Source organism: Lemur catta, chromosome 14, assembly GCF_020740605.2.
Source record: "Lemur catta isolate mLemCat1 chromosome 14, mLemCat1.pri, whole genome shotgun sequence".
Lineage (NCBI taxonomy): Eukaryota > Metazoa > Chordata > Mammalia > Primates > Lemuridae > Lemur > Lemur catta.
In genome coordinates, this window is record NC_059141.1 from 22,056,431 (window position 1) to 22,077,443 (window position 21,013).

Genomic DNA, 21,013 nt, shown 5'->3' on the forward strand with positions numbered 1-21,013 from the left:
CCATGGGGTCAATATCACATAAGCCACTGTCTGTTACAGGGTAGTGGTGGCCATGGGGTGGCTCCCTGAAGAAAAGCCTGTGTTCTTCCTCTCTCTCTCTCTCTCTCATTTTTTTAGAGAGAGTCTCTCTCTGTCGCCCAGGCTAGAATGCAGTGCCATCATTCATCATAGCTCACTGCAGCCTCGAAATCCTGGGCTCAAGCAATCCTCCTACTCAGCCTCCCAAGTAACTGGGACTACAGGTATAGGCCATCATACCCTGCTAGTTTTTTCCTATTTATTTATCTTTTTTAGAGACAGGGTTTGCTATGTTACCCAGGCTGGTCTCAAAATCCTGGCCTCAAGTGATCCTCCCACCTCGGCCGACCACAGTGCTGGGATTACAGGTGTGAGCCACTGCAACTGTGTTCTTTTAAGAAGGGAGAAGTAAGAGAATGAATACTAGGCAAGCAAGCAATACCCACTACACTTATTTTCTTTCATTGCTGGTGATCTAATTTTTTTTAAGCTGATATATAATTTAGATACAATAAAATTTGTCCTTTTTAAATGCAAAAATATATGTGTCTGAGACTAGCTTTCCTGGGCTAAACGCTCTGCTCCCTCTGTGCTCTGCAGAATTCAGGGGACAAGTTCCAAATTATGCCATATTTCTACTCACTCACACATAAAGCTCCTCCGTTTTCCCAGGATGAAAGCCAGTGTTATTTGGAAGAGGCCTAGGCACAGTGTGCTAGAAAGGTTTTCCTCACTCAAGACATACTTGCAGGTGTGGATCGATCTCAAATATGGTCTCTCCCCTCCGCATGTCAGTTATTAGCCAGGGGCCACCAGCGCTGTGGACAAGGAAAGGGGACATGATGGTTAACTGAGGGTCTGGAGCTCAAGGGCCAGGCCTGCAGCCTGCCCTGCTTGCTGCCCCAGGCCCAGAATACAGGTGAACAGCTCCTGGTCAGGGGCTGTCAGGAAGTGGGGTGAAGGAGGGACTCCCGCCCCCAGGCCCCGGGCAGTGGGTACTCACACGGGCACCGTGCGCAGCAGCTCCAAGATGCCCTGCCCGTTCCACTGCTGGGCTGAGTGTAGCTCCTCAGTGCAGACCCCAACGATCTGAGGACAAGAAGCCACTGTCTGTTAATGGCCATCCCTCCCAGAGGATCAGCTACCTAGGCTTTCTTAGGGTCACCTGAAGTGGGGGGACCCCAGGCAGGACCTGTGCTCAGGGGCTGGTGTGTCCAAACTGGGGTGGTTCCGTTAGGAGAAAGTGTCTGGGTCCACAGACAGGCACTGAGGCCTGACCCTTGCCCTTGCTGGGACGGGTCAGATGTCTGACACAAAGTCTAGCTCCAGGCTGCAGAGGAGAAAAATCAAGGCCTGAGCCAACTCAGGATGGGTCCTTAGGCCATGTCTCTGGAAGCAGGGGAGGTTCAGGGAGACAACTAAACCTTTGCATGGATCTCATCATGACCAATAGCAGGCACTGGCCAAATCTGGGGTAGATTCACAGTGCTTCTGGGAAAACACAAGTCCAGCCCCGAGCTGGCTCCTGCTGGGAAATCCTGTGCCTGCCAGTGTCCCAGTCTTTACCAGTTCACAGAACACCCTCCCTGTTACAGCCATTCCCTCCCACCCAAACAGCCCCTTCCTCTTTCCTCTTTCTCTCATCTCAGCAGGTTAAACCATACTTGAAAAACCACTGGAGGGAAGAGAAAATGAGAGAAGACCAAAGGAAACCTCCCACTCCCTTCATTCCTCCTACCCAAGCCCCCCTGTCCTGTCAGAACTTTTCCCACAGGAAAGGCTCAAGCCAACGTCTAACCTGCACCTCACCTGGAGGAAGGTAACAACCCCAAACGGTGTCTGCACGGGTTGCATCTGTGGGTCTTCTGTCAGCAGCATGTGCTGAATTCTTGACTCACTGTTATCCAAAGGGCTGTGCCAAGACACATGGTCCCCGCTGCAGAAGGTGTTCTCTGTGGGAGAGACACGAGGATCCTCAGCGTTTGAGGCCCCAGATCCAGGCCTGGAATCTGACCTGGGACCTCAGAAGCCCAGGCTGGGAGACTCCCCAGCCTACTGGGATATCCTTTGTGAAGGGGGAGAAGCATTCACTCCGGATGGAAGCAAAGAGTCTGTGGATATTTGAAAAAAAACAAGCTGTTCCTGTTTGCCAATTCTGTCAGCCTTCAGTGGAAAAGGACAGGCTGCTGGTGTGGATGTGCACTTGGCCTGGGAAGCTCGAAGACTCCTGGCATCTGCTTCACTTCCCCAGCTCCCTGACTCACCTGACTCACGGGGGGAGGGGGCAGCCATAATTAGATCTGCTAGGAAAGAAGAAAGTGCTTTTCTGTGGGGCCACCTGGCCAGACGTCCACAGGGAGGCTGGAGGGCAGTAAAAGCCCTTCCCCTTGGAAAGACAGACCAGGATTTCTGTGCGGCTGAAACAGTGCTCAGAAGGGAACACTCAACCTTGGAGGGCCTTTGAGATCTGTCACCAGTTTCCCACAAGTAGGCAGATCCAGGGATTTCTGAGGAACACAAGGCTTCAAGTAAATGGAGGTCTGGATAGTACCTCATACCCCTTGGCAGAGATGTACAGACTCTGCCAAGGGACGGCTGTTTCCATGAGGACAAAGCCACCTCATAGCCACACCACTGTACTTCACACAGGCCCATTACCTTAAAAATGTTTCTGTTTAAGGCCACTTTCATTTAAAAGTTTTTTCTCCAGCCTGAGCAAGAGCAACTCCCCCGTCTCTACTAAAAATAGAAAGAAATTAGCTGGACAACTAAAAAAAATGTATATATATATAGCTGGGCATGGTAGTGCATGCCTGTAGTACCAGCTACTCGGGAGGCTGAGGCAGAACGATTGCTTGAGCCCAGGAGTTTGAGGTTGCTGTGAGCTAGGGTGACGCCACAGCACTCTAGCCTGGGCAAAAGAGTGAGACTCTGTCTCAAAAAAAAAAAAAAAAAAAAAAAAAAATTTTTTTCTTTAAGGTCCATGGGGCATGGAGTCTTCCACCACCCCTGCCTCTTGTCTTGGGTACCCACGGTACTCTGCACTTACCAGCCTATGTGTATCTACAGGTTCCCTTCCAGTTTTTCCTTCTGACACAGATGGAAGCACACTGTTTTACAGATTTCACTTAGTTATGTATCTTAGAGCTCACTTTCTATCAGCACATAGAGAGCTACTTCGTTCTTTAAGTGGCTGTGTTGTACTCATCATGGTCTATCATTTATGATCTGGGAATCTCAACAGTTGAGGTCCCTTTACTTTTTATCAATATTTAAGATAAGGCAGAACGCACGCATATACACACATGTGAACATGCACACACACACCCCCTAGCCTAAAGGCTCCTGGGAGGCTTCACAGCCTGCTGGGGTATCCTCTGTGAAAGGGGAGAGAGCTTCTGCTGATGAATGCTAACTGCCTCCTGTGTCAGGTGAAGCTACACAGCCATCTTTTTTTTTTTTTTTTGAGACAGAGTGTCACTCTGTTGCCCTGGCTAGAGTGCCGTGGCATCAGCCTAGCTCACAGCAACCTGAAACTCCTGGGCTCAAGCAATCCTTCTGTCTCAGCCTCCTGAGTAGCTGGGACTACAGGCATGCGCCACCATGCCTGGCTAATTTTTTTCTATATATATTTTTAGCTGTCCAAATCATTTCGTTCTATTTTTTTTAGTAAAGACGGGGTCTCGCTCTTGCTCAGGCTGGCCTCGAACTCCTGACCTCGAGCAATCCACCCGCCTTGGCCTTCCAGAGTGCTAGGATTACAGGCGTGAGCCACCGCACTCGGCCTACACAGCCATCTTTTTCATCCAAGGGACAGGCTTGGCTTATTGGTCCTAACCTCAGTGGTGTTCATTCAGGAGAGAGAAGAAAGACTGTTTCCTCTAAGAGACAAGTAATAACAAAGGGGAAGAGAAGGCATGAGTCTAGGCAGAACCAACAAGAAACCCTTAAATTTCCAAATTCCCGCTAGGCCCACTCTTCCCAGAATTTCCTCTTTATTACAGAAGTGTATATCTACAAGCAGCTTGCAAGCTCCATAAGTAAGAAACAATGCAACAAGTAAAAGGATTGAATTAGTAATTAACCTCCTCCCAACACACATACACACATGCATATATGAGGTTCATGCCCAGATTCCTTCACTGGTAAATTCTACCAGACATTTAGAGAAGATTCTTCACAAACTCTTTCAAAAATAAAAGAAGAGGAAATACTTCCCAATTCATTCTATGAAGCCAATATTGCTCTGATATCAAAACTAGACAAACACATCATAAAGAAAAAACACACCATAGACCATTATCCTTTATGCATATAGAAACAAAAATCCTCAATAAAATACCAGCAAACTGAATCCAATAATACATAGAAAGGGTTATACACAATGACGAAGTGAGATCTATCCTAAAAATGCAAGGTTGGTTAAACACAATAAAATCAATGTAATATATCAATAGAATAAGGTTAAAAAATACCATATGATCACCTCGAAAGACAGAAAAAGCATTAGATTTGACAAAATTCAATACCTTTTCATGATAAAAACACTCAAACTAAAAATAGATGGAATTTCCTCAACCTGATAAAGGACATCTATAAAAAAAAAACCCAGAGCTAACTTCATACTTGATGGGAAATGACTGAATTAATTCCCTCTAAGACCAGGAAGAAGACAGAGATGACCCCTCTTGCTACTTCTATTCAACATTGCATTAAAGGTTCTAGCCAGGACAATTAGGTAAGCAAAAGAAATCAATGACATCTAGACTGGAAATAAAGAAGTAAAACTGCCTCTATTCACAGATGATATGATCTTGTATATAGAAAATCTTAAGGAATCCACTAAAAAATCTATTAGAACTAAAAAACAAGTTCAGCAAAGTTGCAGGATATAAGAACAATATGCAAAAATCACTTATATTTCAATACACTATCAAGAAACAATTCAAAAATGAAATTAAGAAAAACAATTCCTTCACAATAGCATCAAAAAGAACATAATACTTAGAAAACTACAAAATGTTGTTGAAAGAAACTAGAGAAGACATACATAAATGGAAAAACATCCAATATTCATGGATCGGAAGACTTAATGTTATTAAGATGGCAGAATTCCCCCAAATTGATCTACAGATTGAATGTAATCCCTATAACAATGCCACATGCCTTTTTGCAGAAATTCACAAACTGACTCTAAAATTCTTATGAAAATGCAAGAGACGAAGAAGAGCCAAAACAACCTTGAAAAAGAAGAACAGAATTGAAGGACTTAACCTTCCCGATTTCAAAACTTGCTACGAAGCTACAGTAATCAAGTCAGTGTGGTACTGGCATAAGGATAGACATTTGGTCAATGTAACAGAATTAAGAGTCCAGAAATAAACTCTCACATTTATGGCCATTAATTTTTGACAAGGGTGCCAAGACAATTCAATAGAGGAAAGAATAGTCTTTTCAGCGAATGGTGCTGGAACAACTGGATATCCACATGCAAAAGAATGAAGCTGGATCTCTTCCTTATACCACAAACAAAAATTAACTCAAAATGGATAATAAACCTAACTGCAATAGCTAAAACTATAAAACTCTTAGAAGAAAACACAGGAGTAAATCTTTTGACCTCGGATTAGGCAATGGCTTCTTAGATGCAATACCAAAAGCACAAGCAACAAGGGATAAATTGGACCTCATCAAAATAAAACCTTTTGTGCTGTAAACAATACCATCAAGAAAGTGAAAAGAAATGCAAATCAAAGCCACTTTTGAGATATTACTTTATACTCATTAGGATGGTTATGATTAAAAATAAATAAATAAAACCAGAAAATAACAAGTGTTGGAGAGGAAGCAGAGAAATTGGAACCCTTGTACGTTGCTGGTGGAATGTAAAACAGTGCAGCTGCTGTGCAAAACTGTATGGCGATTCCTCAAATCATTAAGCATAGAATTACCATATGATCCAGCAATCTTACTTCTGGGTATATATGCCAAAAGAATTGAAAGCAGGGTCTCAAGCAGATATTTGTATACCAATGTTCATAACAGCATTATTCACAATAGCCAAAAGGTGAAAACAACCCAAATGTCCACCAACACATGAATGGATTAACAAAATGTAGTATTTACATAAGATGGAATATTATTCGGCCTTAAAAAGGAAGGACATTCTGACACATGCACCAACATGGGCATGGGTGAACTCTATGTCATGGAACAGTTAAAAATGGTTAAAATAGTAAATTTTATATTACATATATTTAACCACAATTTTAAAAAAGACAACCCACAGAATGAGAGAAAATATTTGCAAATTATGTATCTGGTGAGTATCCAGAATATATTAAGTATATTGTATTCAGAATATATTAAGTGTCCTTACAACTCAATAATTAAAGACAGATAATCCAATTAAAAATGAAGAAAAAGTCTGAATATATTTCTCCAAAGAAGACATACGAATAGCTAATAAGCACATAAAAAGATGCTCAACACTAATAGTCATTAGAGAAATGTAAATCAAAACCACAATGAGGGCCGGGTGCAGTGGCTCACGCCTGTAATCCTAGCACTCTGGGAGGCCGAGGCGGGAGGATCGCTCGAGGTCAGGAGTTCGAGACCAGCCTCAGCAAGAGTGAGACCCTGTCTCTACTAAAAATAGAAAGAAATTATCTGGACAACTAAAAATATATATAGAAAAAATCAGCCGGGCATGGTGGCGCATGCCTGTAATCCCAGCTACTCGGGAGGCTGAGGCAGTAGGATTGCTTGAGCCCAGGAGCTTGAGGTTGCTGTGAGCTAGGCTGACGCTAAGGCACTCTAGCGTGGGCAACAAAGTGAGACTCTGTCTCACAAAAAAAAAAAAAAAAAAAAAAACCCACAATGAGATACCAGCAGTTCATACTCACTAGAATGTTTAAAATAAAAAAGACAACAGTAACAAGAATTGTTAATGATGTGGAGAAACTGGAACCTTTGTGCATTGCTGGTGGGAAATGTAAAACAGTAGAGCTGCTTTGGAAAACAATTTAGTGATTTCCCTAAATGTTAAACATGGAGTTACCATATGACCTAGGAATTTCACTCGTAGGTATAGACCCAAGAGAAATAAGAACAAGACTATACAAAGATTTGAACATGAATGTTCATGGTAGCATTATTCATAATAGCCCAAAGGTGAAAACAACCCAAATGTCCATCAACTGGTGGATGGATAAACAAAAGGTGGTATAGCCATACAATGGAATATTGTCTGGCAATAAAAACGAATGAAGTACTAATATATGTTACAACATGAACCTTAAAAACATGCTAAGTGAAAGAAGCCAGTCACGAAAGACCATATATTATATGATTCCATTTCCTTGCAATGTCCTGAATAGACAAATTTATGGACACAGATTTGGATGTCCAGGGCTGGAGTGATTGGGGGGGGAATGAGGAGTGACCAGTATGGGGTTTCTTTTTTGGACGATAAAAATGTTCTAGGGTTCATTGTGGTGATGGTTTCACAACTGTGAATTACACGGTATGTGAATCATATCTTAATAAAGCTGTCATTAAAAAAAAAGAAAGAAAGAATGTAGCAGGCAAAAGGAAGGAGGCTTGGAGGAAAGGCTAAATAAGGGAAGCAAGGCGATACCCTTGGATTCCTTGTCACTACCACTCCGGGCTCAGCAGCCAGGCCTGGGAGGAACCTGACTCAGAATGCTAGGACATCACTGCATTTTACAGGTTCACGTGACCTGAACAATCACCTACCAACATTTTCTTTTCTACAGATGAGGAAAGGATCCCCAATACTGCCTGAGGTCATGCCAGCACATCAGTGATGATGGGCACAGCCCAACACTTCCCAAACTTTTCAGTCATCCATAACACCTGTCAGGATTTTTGCCATATCTGTGTAACGCCTGTACTATTATCTACCTGTATTTTTTCCCTAAAATTGACTTGCTTTTCAAAATCTAAACAAACGTACCTTAGGCAGCAACTTCATATCATTATACTAAATAATGAAAATAAATAGAAAAATCAGTGTGCTAACCATTAAGTGGAAGATAATTTGATAACTTCAGAATAATACAATGAAAACAGAATTTTATCAATTTCTAGCTGATACTGTTATCTATGTAACATTGTTAAAAACAGAAATGTTTTTTTGTTAAAAACAGGAATGAACAAGGGTCAAAGAGATTTAAAGGTTTAAAGAGTCATAGCAAAGAGACAAAATCAGCAGGAGTGAAAGAGAAAACTGAAGAGGGAAAAGTGGCCTCACTACTCTTGTTACCAGTTACCAGCCTTGACCTGTCACCAGCTAAAATCTCCTGCTGGCTTTGGCAAATCCTGGCACAGCGTGAACTTTGGAGTTGGAAAGGCCCTATTCCTATTTGCCTCTGTCCCTTACTCGTTGTGACCCTGGGGAACTTGCCCAACCACAATATCTAAGCCTGTTTCCTTGCCTATAAGCAGAAAATAGTGTGCCTACTCAATGTGCTTTCTACTTCCCTATGTTATTATTCCTGCACTGGAATACAGTACTCACCCAAGTCACCAGAAAGCAGGACCGGCCACACAACCTGTAGCTAACAGCAAGTGCCCAGTAGGTGGCACCATCGCTTCTAGTTTGAGAGACAGATGGGCCAGCTCCCTGGAGCTTCTTATGCCTACCTGTTGTCTTGCCTGTAGAAATATACCCCCAGTCAGTCAGCGATTTAGGCTGGAAACAGAGAAAACCCTGGAAAGGCTTGGAGCCATGACCTTTTATTAACCAGAACTGACAATAATTTAAAATTAAAGTTGTGCAAACCAAACTGTTTAAATGAAATAAGAATGACTGGGCCAGGCATGGGTGGCTCACGCCTGTAATCCTAGCACTTTGGGAGGCTGAGGAAGGAGGAAGTACCAAAAAGCACATGTGCAGGCTTAATTTGGGAAGTGGCTTAACTTAGGCAGCTCGGAGAGGGAGACCCTAAGACAAGAAAAGGGAGTCAGGCCAAGTTGCTGCTCCAGTACCCACACATTCCACCCTGAGCACGTGTGATCAAGATTTGGCAAAAGGTACTACTGAGTTAAAGTGGGAAAGAGAGAGTGCAACTTTTCACAGAAATGTTAAGAGAGAACGACAATGCCAACTAACAGAACCTTCCAGCAAGGGGCAGGGTCTTCCCCAGTCCTGCCTGGTGAGGGAACTAGACTTATTAGCTCTGCTGTGGCCAAGGAACAGTCTTTCTTAACAAAGAAAGAGCCCTGGTCACAGTTTTCAAGCCTGGGACAAAGCCACAATGGGCTCATTCTCGAGTCAGGTCTGGTCTTTATGCCCTGGATGCTCGGCCCATTCTGTTGGAGCCACTGCAGGTCTCAGCACTCAGGCCCCAGCGCCTACCCAGGGAAGCTCTAGGCCCCTTCAGAAGGGTTTTCAAATGCTAATAACCCCTCTGTCAGAGGCCCAGCTGTTCTGTCCAGCGGGTAGAGAAGGAGCCCAGAGCTCACTCCCTCTCTCTGGCTCCCTTAAAGTATCCTCACCGAGAAGTTAGAATGAAAATCCGTGGGACCTCCACTTAACCACATGGCAGAGGAGCCGCCTGGTGTCTGAAAGACCTCACCATTCCAAAGTGAGGGCTGGGTAGTCATTTCCTATTCCCTTCCCTCTACTGAGCTTTCCCTCCAAGTACCATCAGAAACCCTCCCTCAGCTACTCCACACTTTCATGCTGTTTGGCAAATTCACCGGAGGGGAAATACCACTCCAGGTGGCAAAAAGAGTCCCGAAACATGCTATTAAATAGTTACAGTTGTTCCCCTTGCTTACTTGAGAGAAAGGTTTCATTCCCCATTACCAAACAGCTCCCTGGCAAGAACTTAAAAGTTGGGGGGTGGGGCTGAACAGCTGTGCAGATTCTAACTGGCTCCTCAAATTGGCCGTCACCCCCAACATCCAGCCTTACCCTTGGTTTGAAGTTGGACTGGCTCGGATATAATAAGTTAGGAAAATCTAGAAAAATGGGCTACAGAAGAAAACAGCTATTATTTGTAAAATAATTAGTGCTGCCTTTGAAACACTGGGAAACAAATACATTCTTCAAGAGTTCTTAATTCATCCCGACTCTGGAGAATGCCAGTCTGTCTCCATTCTGTGTAAAAGTACAGTACCAGCGATGTTTTACATAATAGCTTAGAAAGTAATGCCCCACCACAGCGGTCAGAATTAATACACTTGGTCAGTGGAGAGGAGGCTGATGTTCCCTTTTGGAGCCCAGGAGTGTGGGTTTCTTATGGCTGAAGCTTGAAGCCCTGAAGTCAAATGCCCGCTTCTCCCAGGTGCTCTTTTGAGTGCTCTGAGAAGCTTTCCAGGGAGAGAGAACAAGGGCAGGAAATGCAGATGGACCGCGTCAGGTGTCAGAGAAGTGGCTGGTCTGCAAGAGATTTTTTAGAGAGAGCAGGAAAATGGGAGGTTCCCCTAAGCAGGCTGGCAAACTCAGGTCTGTCAACTTTGAGGTCAAACTATTGACCAATGGTGCAACCATTGTACTCTCTCAAGAAAAGTCTCCACTCCTCTTGCCTTCTTGGTGTTCACAAATCCTTCTGACAACCAGGGCTTAAGTGTCCTCTATGAATACCCAGAGCTGGTTCCTAGGAAGGCTTAGCAATTCTTCCCCCAAATGCGAGATATCTCCAGAGATACAAACTGCTGAGCAGGGAAGGTTGGTTAGCCTGTGCCCCATCTCTGGAAGTCCCAGGACGAAGCCAACACACATGGGGAGACTCTGGCGACCGCCTAACACCACACTCCTTCCTGAGAAGGCCCAAGCTGCTGCCACTACTGCTATGGTGGGCTGTTCAGTGGAACTGGGCCAGAGGAGGTTTCCTCTGAGATTAGGAGAGAGTCCCTTAAAGTTGACTGAAGGCCCACAAGCTGAAATGTATTTATGGGGTAGAAACACAGGTCTGCACAGGCGTGAGCAGCCTCACGGGTCCCCAGTATGAGGAGGATACAACTTGGAGGCTCTGCTGAATGAACCAGCCCTGGCTGAGGCAGTGGAGAAGATAAAGTTCAAAGTCAGTCCTGTTGGCTTCTGACCAGCCCAGATGCTCCTCACTGGGGCCACTCAGTCTGCCCACTGCCCCCACTGGATCTCTGCATAAGCCCATCCTAACTTCTAAAGCCCAGATACTTTCTCCTGATTCTAAGCCAAGCTGGGAGGAGAGTAGGGATGTGTATGCCTAGTCTATTGCCAAAAACCAAGAGCCTACAAAATTTTAGGAGGGCTGGGGTGCAGGGCAGCCTTATGTCACTGCCTAGATGACATTTCTGGAGCCTTTAACATACCTATATAATGCTACCCTCATTTTAGGGGGTGACCCCAGGTATTGTAAAAAGGGCACTGCCCTCACTGTCCCAGCACCCTAAGAGCCTCCTCCAGGCAGACTTTACCTTCACTGACAGCACCCACCCACCAAAGGAAGGGCAGCAGACCCTATTCTTACTGGGGAAGATCAATACTCACCTTTTCCTGGTAACAACAACTCTCCTTCCTCCAGGGATCCAAATAAAGCTGTGAGTGAGCACCTCCCTCCACCTCTCTGCCTACTGGCCTCTACTCCCCACCCCCAAGCCAAAGCTAAGAGCCTTGCAGCCGAGTCTGAAGCAAGGCCCACACTAGGAACTCTGGACAGCAGTTCAGTGCAATGATGTATGCACACCACGTAAGAGCAAAACATAAATGTCCTGGATAATTCCCCTTTAACACTTGCCCTCCTGCAAGGAGAAGAAAAGACGGGATACTCTGGAGCTCAAAAGCTTCAACTGGAACAAAACAACAGAATCTGGCACCCTTGTCTTTCTCCACACACATGCATGGCAGACAGATGCTTGAAAGAAGGAAATCCTAGGAGCATGATTGCACAAGAGCCCCACTGCAGGGTTTTAAATCAAACTCCTCCAAAGAGGCCAAGACAGAAGTTTTTCTTTAAGATTGAAAAAAACAACAGAATAAACAAACAAACTAGGTGAAAAAACAAAAATAGGTTCCCTATAAGTGTGGTTAATGAACTTTTGAGGCTAAAAGGCAAAGTTCTTCATATCTGGATGGATGGTATGGATGGTGACCACTTGTAAAGTTTTTTTTAATTTTTATTTTAATTAATTTATGTTTTGAGACAGAATCTCTCTCTGTGGCCCAGGGTAGAGTGTAGTGGCGTCATCATAGCTCACTGCAACCTCAAATTCCTGGGCTCAAGCCATCCTCCTGCCTCAGCCTCTTGAGTAGTTGGGACTAAAGGCACACACCACGATGCCTGGCTAATTTTTCTATTTTTAGTAGAGACGAGGTCTCAAACTCCTGACCTCAAGTGATCCTCCCTCCTTGGCCTCCGAGAGTGCCAGGATTACAGGCACGAGCCACTGTGCCCCCCTCCCAGTTGTAAAGTTTTCCCAACATGGTCTAGCAGTGAAAGCAAGAGCCCTACCCCACACACCCATTTCTTAAAAGTTCTGAATGTACTTTTATGACTTGAAAAGTTCATTTGAGTGTTTTGTTAGAGAGTTCCTCTCAACTAGTTCTTTCTGATATTAATTTGGCTAAATGTGGTTGAAAGACACTGCGAGGGGAGATGAATGTGCAGTACCACTTTGTTAAATAAAGAGGAGATATATTTGCTCTTACCAAACTGAAAGGAAACATAAAGGATATTCCTTCTAGGTTTTGCCTGGAATCAAAGGAACTGCAATGCTAGTCACAGGAGATTCAAAATTGTTTCCCTATGAATTTTCTCAAAAACCTCCTGTTCTTCAGCTTCCTACCTCGCCCCCAAAGCCATAATCATAAAGGCAAATAGTGAAGCGTAAGGAAAATCCCTTTTAAGCAGAGAAGCTCAGCAACTGGAATACAGGTCACAGCACGGGAGGCAAGAGGCTGGAGGCTGGTGAAGTTCCTGCAGGCCCTCACCCCGAAGCAAGTCTAAAGGGCTCCCAACCTTTCAGGACTGGACTGACGTGGCTCCCCCCAGAGACAGACTGCGGATCCCTGACACTCACCTTGTGCCGGAATACACAGGGCCCATGGTGGGACAACCTCATTCTCCCCATGGGGAGGGTGAGTACTTTGACTGCCAACACAGCTCCATAGGGGTTCACCTGACCACAGCTTGTAGCTGGCTCTAGTCAAATCCCATTTATTGACCTGCTATGTGCATGCCCACCTGTCAAGAATACAGGCTCTCGTTCACAGCTTAGAGAGAGCCTTGAGTCCTAATCTAGCAGATGCTTTCACTTCTCTTTTTAAGCAGCTCCATCTGTTTAGACACCTGCCAGCAAGAGAAGGAAGAATCTTCTGCCCAGAGGGTTGTAACTGGGTAAAACCTGCCCTACTCCTCTCACTCTCCTTCACCAGAACAGAAGGACACCACCTACATAAAAGTTAGAGTCCAAGCCCCTTTGTTCTTTTTTGGGGGGAGAAACAGGGTCTTGCTCTGTTACCTGGGCTAGAATGCAGTGGTATCATCATAGCTCACTGCAACTTCAAACTCCTGGGCTCAAGTGATCCTCCTGCCTCAGCCTCCCAAGTTGCTGGGACTATAGGCACATGGCACCATGCCTGGGGGATTTTTCCATTTTTTTTTTTGTAGAGATGAGGTCTCACTATGCTGTGCAGGCTGGTCTCAAACTTCTGGCCTCAAGCAATCCTCCTACTTCTGCCTCCCAAAGCGCTAGGATTACAGGTGTGAGCCAGCACGCCTGGCCCCAAGCCCCTTTGTTCTTACAGCCAAAGGGACTAAAGGAGTTTTAAACTTGTAGTCCTACATACATTTCAACCAAAAAAAAAAAAAAAAAAAAATGCCAGGAGATCCTTTGAAGCTTTAAAATCAAGCATATGCTTCTACTTCTTCCATCTTTTCCCTGAAGAGAATCTAAAATGAAAATCCAGTGCTCACTTCGGCAGCACATATACTAAAATTGGAGCAATACAGAGAAGATTAGCATGGCCCCTGCGCAAGGATCACATGCAAATTTGTGAAGTGTTCCATAAGAAAAAAAAGAAAAAAGAAAATCCATTTAGTTGCCAGGGCCCTGTAAACTAGTATAGTTACTTTGAAGGACCAAATGGCAGAATCTACTAATATAAAAGGTATCTTCCCTTTTACCTACTCATTCTACTTCTAAGTATATATCCTAGAGCAAAACCTGCTCAAAAGGAGGAATGAACAACGATCATTCCTTGTTCCAAGGTCACTGCATCTGTGCACTGTTTGCAATAGCAGAAAACTGGCAACAACCTAATATGCATTACCAGGGGAATGGTTAAATTATGGTTTAAAATCACAGGCAACAGTAAAAAAAATTAGATAAATAAAAATCTCCAAGACATACTGTTAATTGAAAAATCCAGTTGTGAAAAGCAGTATAGTTTCACTTAAAGAAAGAAAGACGGCTGGGTGCAGTAGCTCACGCCTGTAATCCTAGCACTCTGGGAGGCCGAGGCGGGTGGATCACTCGAGGTCAGGAGTTCGAGACCAGCCTGAGCAAGAGCAAGACCCCGTCTCTACTAAAAATAGCAAAAGAAATTATACGGACAGCTAAAAACATATATATATATAGAGAGAGAGAGAGAGAAAAAATTAGCCGAGCATGGTGGTACATGTCTGTAGTCCCAGCTACTCGGGAGGCTGAGACAGGAAGATGGCTCGAGCCCAGGAGTTTGAGGTTGCTGTGAGCTAGGCTGATGCCACGGCACTCTAGCCCGAGCAACAGAGTGAGACTCTGTCTCAAAAAAAAAAAAAAGAAAGAAAAGAAAGAAAGAAAGAAAGAAAGAAAACCATACAAACTCAAACCATTCCATAGATACCTAGAAGAAGGTGAATACATAGAAAAAAGTCTGGAAGCATGCAAGGTTAAAGTGGGTCCAAATGGATGAAGTGGGTCCCCTTAGGGAGGGGCCTGAGATTGGGTGGTATGGTCACAGAGGACATTGACTTTATCTGTAGAATCTGAATTTTTAACCTCTGAAATCTATTTATGTATTATCTGTATATGTGATGTCAGAAAGAAGATCCCCCTCCTTGACACCTCTGCTGTGCAGCGCTGGCAGCCATCGCACGGCCACTGCAGCATGAATCTGAGTGCAGTGGTACCGATCTGTACGGGCCTGGAATCTAGGTGCTATGGTTTGAATGTCTGTCCCCTCTGAAACTCATGTTGACACTCAGTCCCCAGTGTGGTAGTATCTACAGATGGGCCTTTAAGAGGTGATTGGATCATGAGGGTTTCCCCTCATGAATGGATTAATCCCCTCATTAATGGATTAATGAGCTACCACAAGAGTGGGACTGGTGGCTTTATAAGAGAGATCTCAGCTAGCATGCGCAGCCCCTTGTCACGTGATGCCCTGTGCTGCCCTGGGACTCTGCAGAGTCTCCATCAGAAACAAGACCCTCACCAGATGTGGCCCCTCGACCTTGGACTTCTCAGCCTCCAAAAACGTAAGAAATAAATTGCTTTTCCTTATAAATTACCCAGTTTCAGGTATTCTGTTATAAGCAACAGAAAACAGACTAAGACACTAGGGAACCATCCTTGGCTCACAACTAAAATGGCACCAGTGGCATTTTCACCAGCTTCGCTTTTAAGTTCTTGAACAAACTCTTCACATTCTCCTAAATTAACCAGACTAATGATGCCGGTCCTCTTGCCGGCATCAAGACTTCAAACTTTTTCTATTTCTTTCTTTTTCCTCTTCTCTTGCTGGTTATTGTCAGTTACATAAAAACAGCCCCTTGCAATTTCAGTTTCCAACATCACTGCATATCATTTCTTATTAGCACTTTCAGCATTCTTACTGCTTTGCAAGTCAGGGTAACACTGTCCTTAAAAACATCTAAAATCTAAAATCAAAATGATAAACACATTTGTAGACCAACAACAGGACAGGCCCAGGTAAGGATGGCTGCTATTCCCCCATTGGTTAGGGGTGGACAGAGCTAATGCACTTTTGCTCTGAAGCAAACCTACATTTTGTATCTATGAACATTTCTAAGTTCCTAAGTTTAGCATAGTCTTCATTTTGCCTACATATCAAAGAGGAAGGTCATTGTGCCTCTGCAGACTGGCTCCACAGATGTCTGGAAATCTGGAGAGACACATTACTCTAGGATAAATGCTTTTGCTTTGTTGTTGTTTTACATGTGTTCTGGGAGTTGGGAGAGTTTATGTTCCTGGCACTTACAGGCTAGGGAGAGACAGACAAAATAAGCATCTCTGGTTTTCCTTCAGGGAAGAGGATGATGAGGACAGAATGCGACTCTGGTACCTTTCAGGAGAAGAATCTGATTCTGTCCCAGGCCTATGTACAGAAAACACTTGGTTTCCAGTTATTATGAAGAGAGGAACCTTGTGGAGCCAGGTAAGGAGCTGAACAGATAAAAAAAAAAAAAAATCTTATTTCAAGTGCTGTCCTCATTACAAATAACAAGACCATGAGTGTATAGAATTGGAGTGGAACCATTCGATGGCAGGCCTGATATGGCTGCTCAGGGTTTTTGTCCCAATGCTCTTCTTTTTTTTTTTTTTTTTTTTTTTGAGACAGAGTCTCACTCTGTTGCCCGGGCTAGAGTGCTGTGGTGTCAACCTAGCTCACAGCAACCTCAAACTCCTGGGCTCAAATGATCCTTCTGCCTCAGCCTCCCAAATAGCTGGGACTACAGGCATGTGCCACCATGCCCGGCTAATTTTTTCTACATATTTTTAGTTGTCCAGATAATTTCTGTCTATTTTTTTGGTAGAGACGGGGTCTTGCTCTTGCTCAGGCTGGTCTCAAACTCCTGAACTCAAACGATCCACCCACCTCAGCCTCCCAGAGCGCTAGGATAATAGGCGTGAGCCACCGCACCCGGTCCCAGTACTCTTAAGAAGTCACTGCCCTGTGAATCACTAGATTGAGTCTGGAAGCAGAGAAAACTGGATAAATCAACCAAACCAACATACCCCCACCCTTCCTCCCAGCCACCAACCACACTGAAACAGTCTGGGGAGAAAGGAAAGCACTTGGTATGGAATACTACAGAATCTATTTCCCAAGGAATTCTTTCTCACCCTAATCCAATAGGGCTTGGCCATCCCACCATCTCACTATACAGCTTTACTTCAACCCCCTCCCAAGCACATTAAAAAAAAATTAGTCCTTGGTCCGAAATTTAGGCTTTAAAAAAAAAAAAAACCAAAATACTTGTTATGGAGGAGATTTTAAACCAAAGTAGACAAAATAATATAATGAACTCTCATATACATCACTTGGTTTCAGTAATTATCAGCTCACAGATAATCCTTTTGTTGTTGTTGTTGAAACAGAGTCTCGCTCTATTGCCCAGGTTAGAGTGCCGTGGCATCAGCCTAGCTCACAGCAACCTCAAACTCCTGGGCTCAAGCAATCCGTCTGCCTCAGCCTCCCGAGTAGCTGGGACTACAGGCATGTGCCACCATGCCTGGCTAATTTTTTCTGTATATATTTTTAGTTGTCCATATAATTTCTTTCCATTTTTAGTAGAGACGGGGTCTCGCTCTTGCTCAGGCTAGTCTCGAACTCCTGACCTCAAGCGATCCTCCTGCCTCGGCCTCCCAGAGTGCTAGGATTACAGGCGTGAGCCACTGTGCCTGGCCTATTTTTCGTTTTTTTGATAGTAGCAATTATAATGGATGTGAGGCCAAATCAGATAACCTTTCATTAATTAAAAGAGAGATTATCCTGGGTGGACTTGACTGAATTAGGTGAAAGCCCTTAAAAAGGAGACTGTACCCCCGCCCCCACACAGGTCAGAGACTTTTTCTCCATTGCTGACTTCGAAGAAGCAAGCTAACTTGAATCATGAAGTCACAAGGAAAGGAATTCTGTCAACAACCTGAAGGAACCTGGAAGCAGATCCTTCCCCAGTGGAGTCTCCAAATAAGAAGGCAGCCTGGTGAACACACCTGCACTGTAGCCTTGCAAGGACCTGAGCGGAGGACCCAGAGATAAGCTGGGCCAGTCTCTAGACCCACAGCAACTATAAGGCCATAAATGTGCATTGTTTTAAGACCACTAATTTTGTGATAATTTATTATACAGCACAGAAAACTAATACAGGAAACATTTTCATGTTGATTTAAATTTGTTTTATAATATCTATAAAATTTTACATTTTCACAAATTTCACAAATCTACAAAACAGGTATATTCAGAAGTCTGGCTTTCTGTCCTCTCCATTCTGTTCTTTCCTTCCCTCATAGGTCACCACTTTAAAAATATTACCATTTATCCTTCCATTTAAAAATATATATAAAGAAAAACATGTTTTCTTATATAAATAACTTATTATATACACTTTTTTCTACTTTGCTTTTTTTTTTTTTAATTTTTAAAGAGTGCAGGCCAGGCACGGTGGCTCACGCCTGTAATCCTAGCACTCTGGGAGGCCGAGGCAGGAGGATCGCTTGAGGTCAGGAGTTCGAGACCAGCCTGAGCAAGAGTGAGACCCCCATCTCTACTAAAAATAGAAAGAAATTAGGCGGACAACTAAAAATATATAGAAAAAATCAGCCGGGCATGGTGGTACATGCCTGTAGTCCCAGCTACCTGGGAGGCTGAGGCAGAAGGATTGGTTAAGTCCAGAAGTTTGAGGTTGCTGTGAGCTAGGCTGACACCATGGCACTCTAGCCTGGGCAATACAGCGAGACTCTGTCTTCCAAAAAAGAAAAAGAAAATACAAAGTGCAATGGCCATAATTTTATTTTCTTCACAATATAGCCATATGTCTGATTTTACATCCCTGATATTTAATAACTTTCTAGGCTATATGAAAAAGAAAACTTTTTGCTTTGACTCATCTGCCTGCCATTTAAAAGGACAACTTTAAAGACACTATATAGACATTCCTCATTCTTTTTTTATTTTTACTTTTTTTTTTTTTTTTGAGATAGGTTCTCACTCTGTCACCCAGGCTGGAGTGCAGTGGCGTGATCATAGCTCACTGCCAGCCTCGAACTTCTGGCCTCAAGCAATCCTCCTACCTCAGCCTCCCAAAGTGCTGGGATTACAGGCATGAGCCACACAATGTGCCTGGCCCTGACTAGATATTCTTGATGAGATAGTGCCAGTCCTCATCACCATTTTTATTACTACCTTCAAGTTGTTTTTTCTTTTCTTTTCTTTTCTTTTTTTTTGAGACAGAGTCTTGTTCTGTTGCCTGGGCTAGAGTGCAGTGGTGTCATCATAGCTCACTGCAGCCTCAAACTCCTGGACTTAGGCGATCCTCTTGCCTTAGCCTCCTAAGTAGCTGGGACTACAGGTGTTAGCCACCATAACTGACTAATTTTTTATTTTTTGTAGAGATGGGGCCTCACTATTGCCTAAGTTGGTCTTGAAATCCTAGTGTCAAGCAATCTGCCCACCTCAGCCTCCCAAAGTGCTAGGATTATAGATGTGAGCCACTGTGCCTGGTCTTCAAATTATTTACTGCACAGGTAGACCGATAAGTATTCATATTCCCAAACATAACTACCGAGTATATATTACAATATCTGCAATACAGTGGTTGGATTTATACATTCAAAGAGACATCTTGTTAATTTCGAGTATATTCTATTTGGATGATCTGGATGATATCTCTATAGACCATGCTGGTGGGAATGACAAGAAAGACTCTAAGCTCTCTGTGTAAACTAGTTGCATTAGTAACCCAAATTAATACCCTCCCTGAACTCATTCCTTGTACCTGTAACTTTACATCCTGTCCTTCTCTGACTCTAGGCTTGGCCAGGGGAGTTGCTCTGAACAATGGGACAGTAGCAAACAAAAGCAAAGACCTGAAAAAGACTTCCCACTTCTCCCCATGGACCTGTCACTCCATAAGAAGATGCCTGAGCTAATTATTACAAATAGTGCTTCAGTTAATAGCTATTTGTAAATGTCTTTTCATATTTTTGCTTGCATCTTTGACATTCCTAGAAGTGGGATTGCTGGCATTGCTGCATCAAAGGGTAAAGACATACGCATTTTGCTAGATATTGATACATTCCCTTCCAGAGGGTTAGCAGGATTTTGTATCCCACCATGAATATATCAAAGTGCCTGTTTCCCTACAGCCTGACAACAGGGTATGTGATCAGACTTGGACTTCCATCAAATGAGGAGTGGTATCTCAGGGTAGTTTAACTTACATTTGTCTTATTATGAGTGAGATGAGCATCTTTCTTTTTGTGTATGTATGCGCTACTAGCTTGAAACATCAACTTTTAACCCTGAGCGTATTTTGGTTGGCCTCATCCCCAGCGACCTGAAGAAAGGATAAACTAATGCAATACTAACTTCTCTCTAGCTCTGTCACTAGCCATGTTAGTATAAGGTAAAAGCATCATTCCTTAGCACTGATTATTTTTCTTCTACCAGATCATGGGGGCACATAGTTACCCCAAATGTATTATGTTTACCCCTAAGTCCAACAAGACAAAACCAGATCCTCAAGTTAAGAGTCTCCATTTAATAACAGGTCTCTTTGCTTTATTCTCTGATGCAATTTCATTTGCTGTGTAGCCTTGAAGAAGTCACTTAACTTCTCTACATCTGCTTTTTCACATATCAAAACATGATGTGATGATATTGACTACTTTGCAGGGTGTTTTTTAGAATCCAAGAAAATAATTAAAATATGTAAAAATTACCCTGTGTACTGAAAGTACAAATTAAGCAGTTGTTTTTCATTTGAAAGATTCAACCACTGGAAAACATGGCCACTATTTACACAAAAAGGAATGAAGACAGAAGGATCCAGTGGGAACTACAGCATAGACACAGAATCCATCCACTGTGGCAGAGCCATGATTCTAATTTTCTGCTCAGGAAACTAAACCCCCTCTCTTCCTGCCTTAATTTACATCAAGAAACACAGCTACAGTATTAATGGGTGTTCTCAGAGATCACCCAGCTGGGTCAGACCTGGAGGGCTAGGAAGCACTGAGAAGAGGAAGGAGGCAG

The 21,013-nt window shown here is 43.6% G+C and overlaps 1 protein-coding gene and 1 non-coding gene across 4 annotated transcripts in view; one reads left to right on the forward strand and one right to left on the reverse strand.

Moving 5' to 3' along the window:
* SUFU (SUFU negative regulator of hedgehog signaling) overlaps positions 1-21,013 on the reverse strand; it is a 106,472-nt gene that overhangs the window by 37,345 nt on the left and 48,114 nt on the right. For all 3 annotated transcript variants that reach the window (XM_045568503.1, XM_045568502.1, XM_045568504.1), the window contains exons 4-6: positions 1,828-1,970; positions 1,022-1,107; positions 764-836 (exon numbers count right to left, since the gene is read on the reverse strand). In XM_045568503.1, coding sequence (XP_045424459.1) covers positions 764-836; positions 1,022-1,107; positions 1,828-1,970 — 302 coding nt within the window. The remainder of the gene's footprint in view (positions 1-763; positions 837-1,021; positions 1,108-1,827; positions 1,971-21,013) is intronic.
* On the forward strand, positions 13,939-14,045 carry LOC123650477. Its single transcript, XR_006739352.1, has one exon. It is a non-coding gene; the product is annotated as a U6 spliceosomal RNA (small nuclear RNA).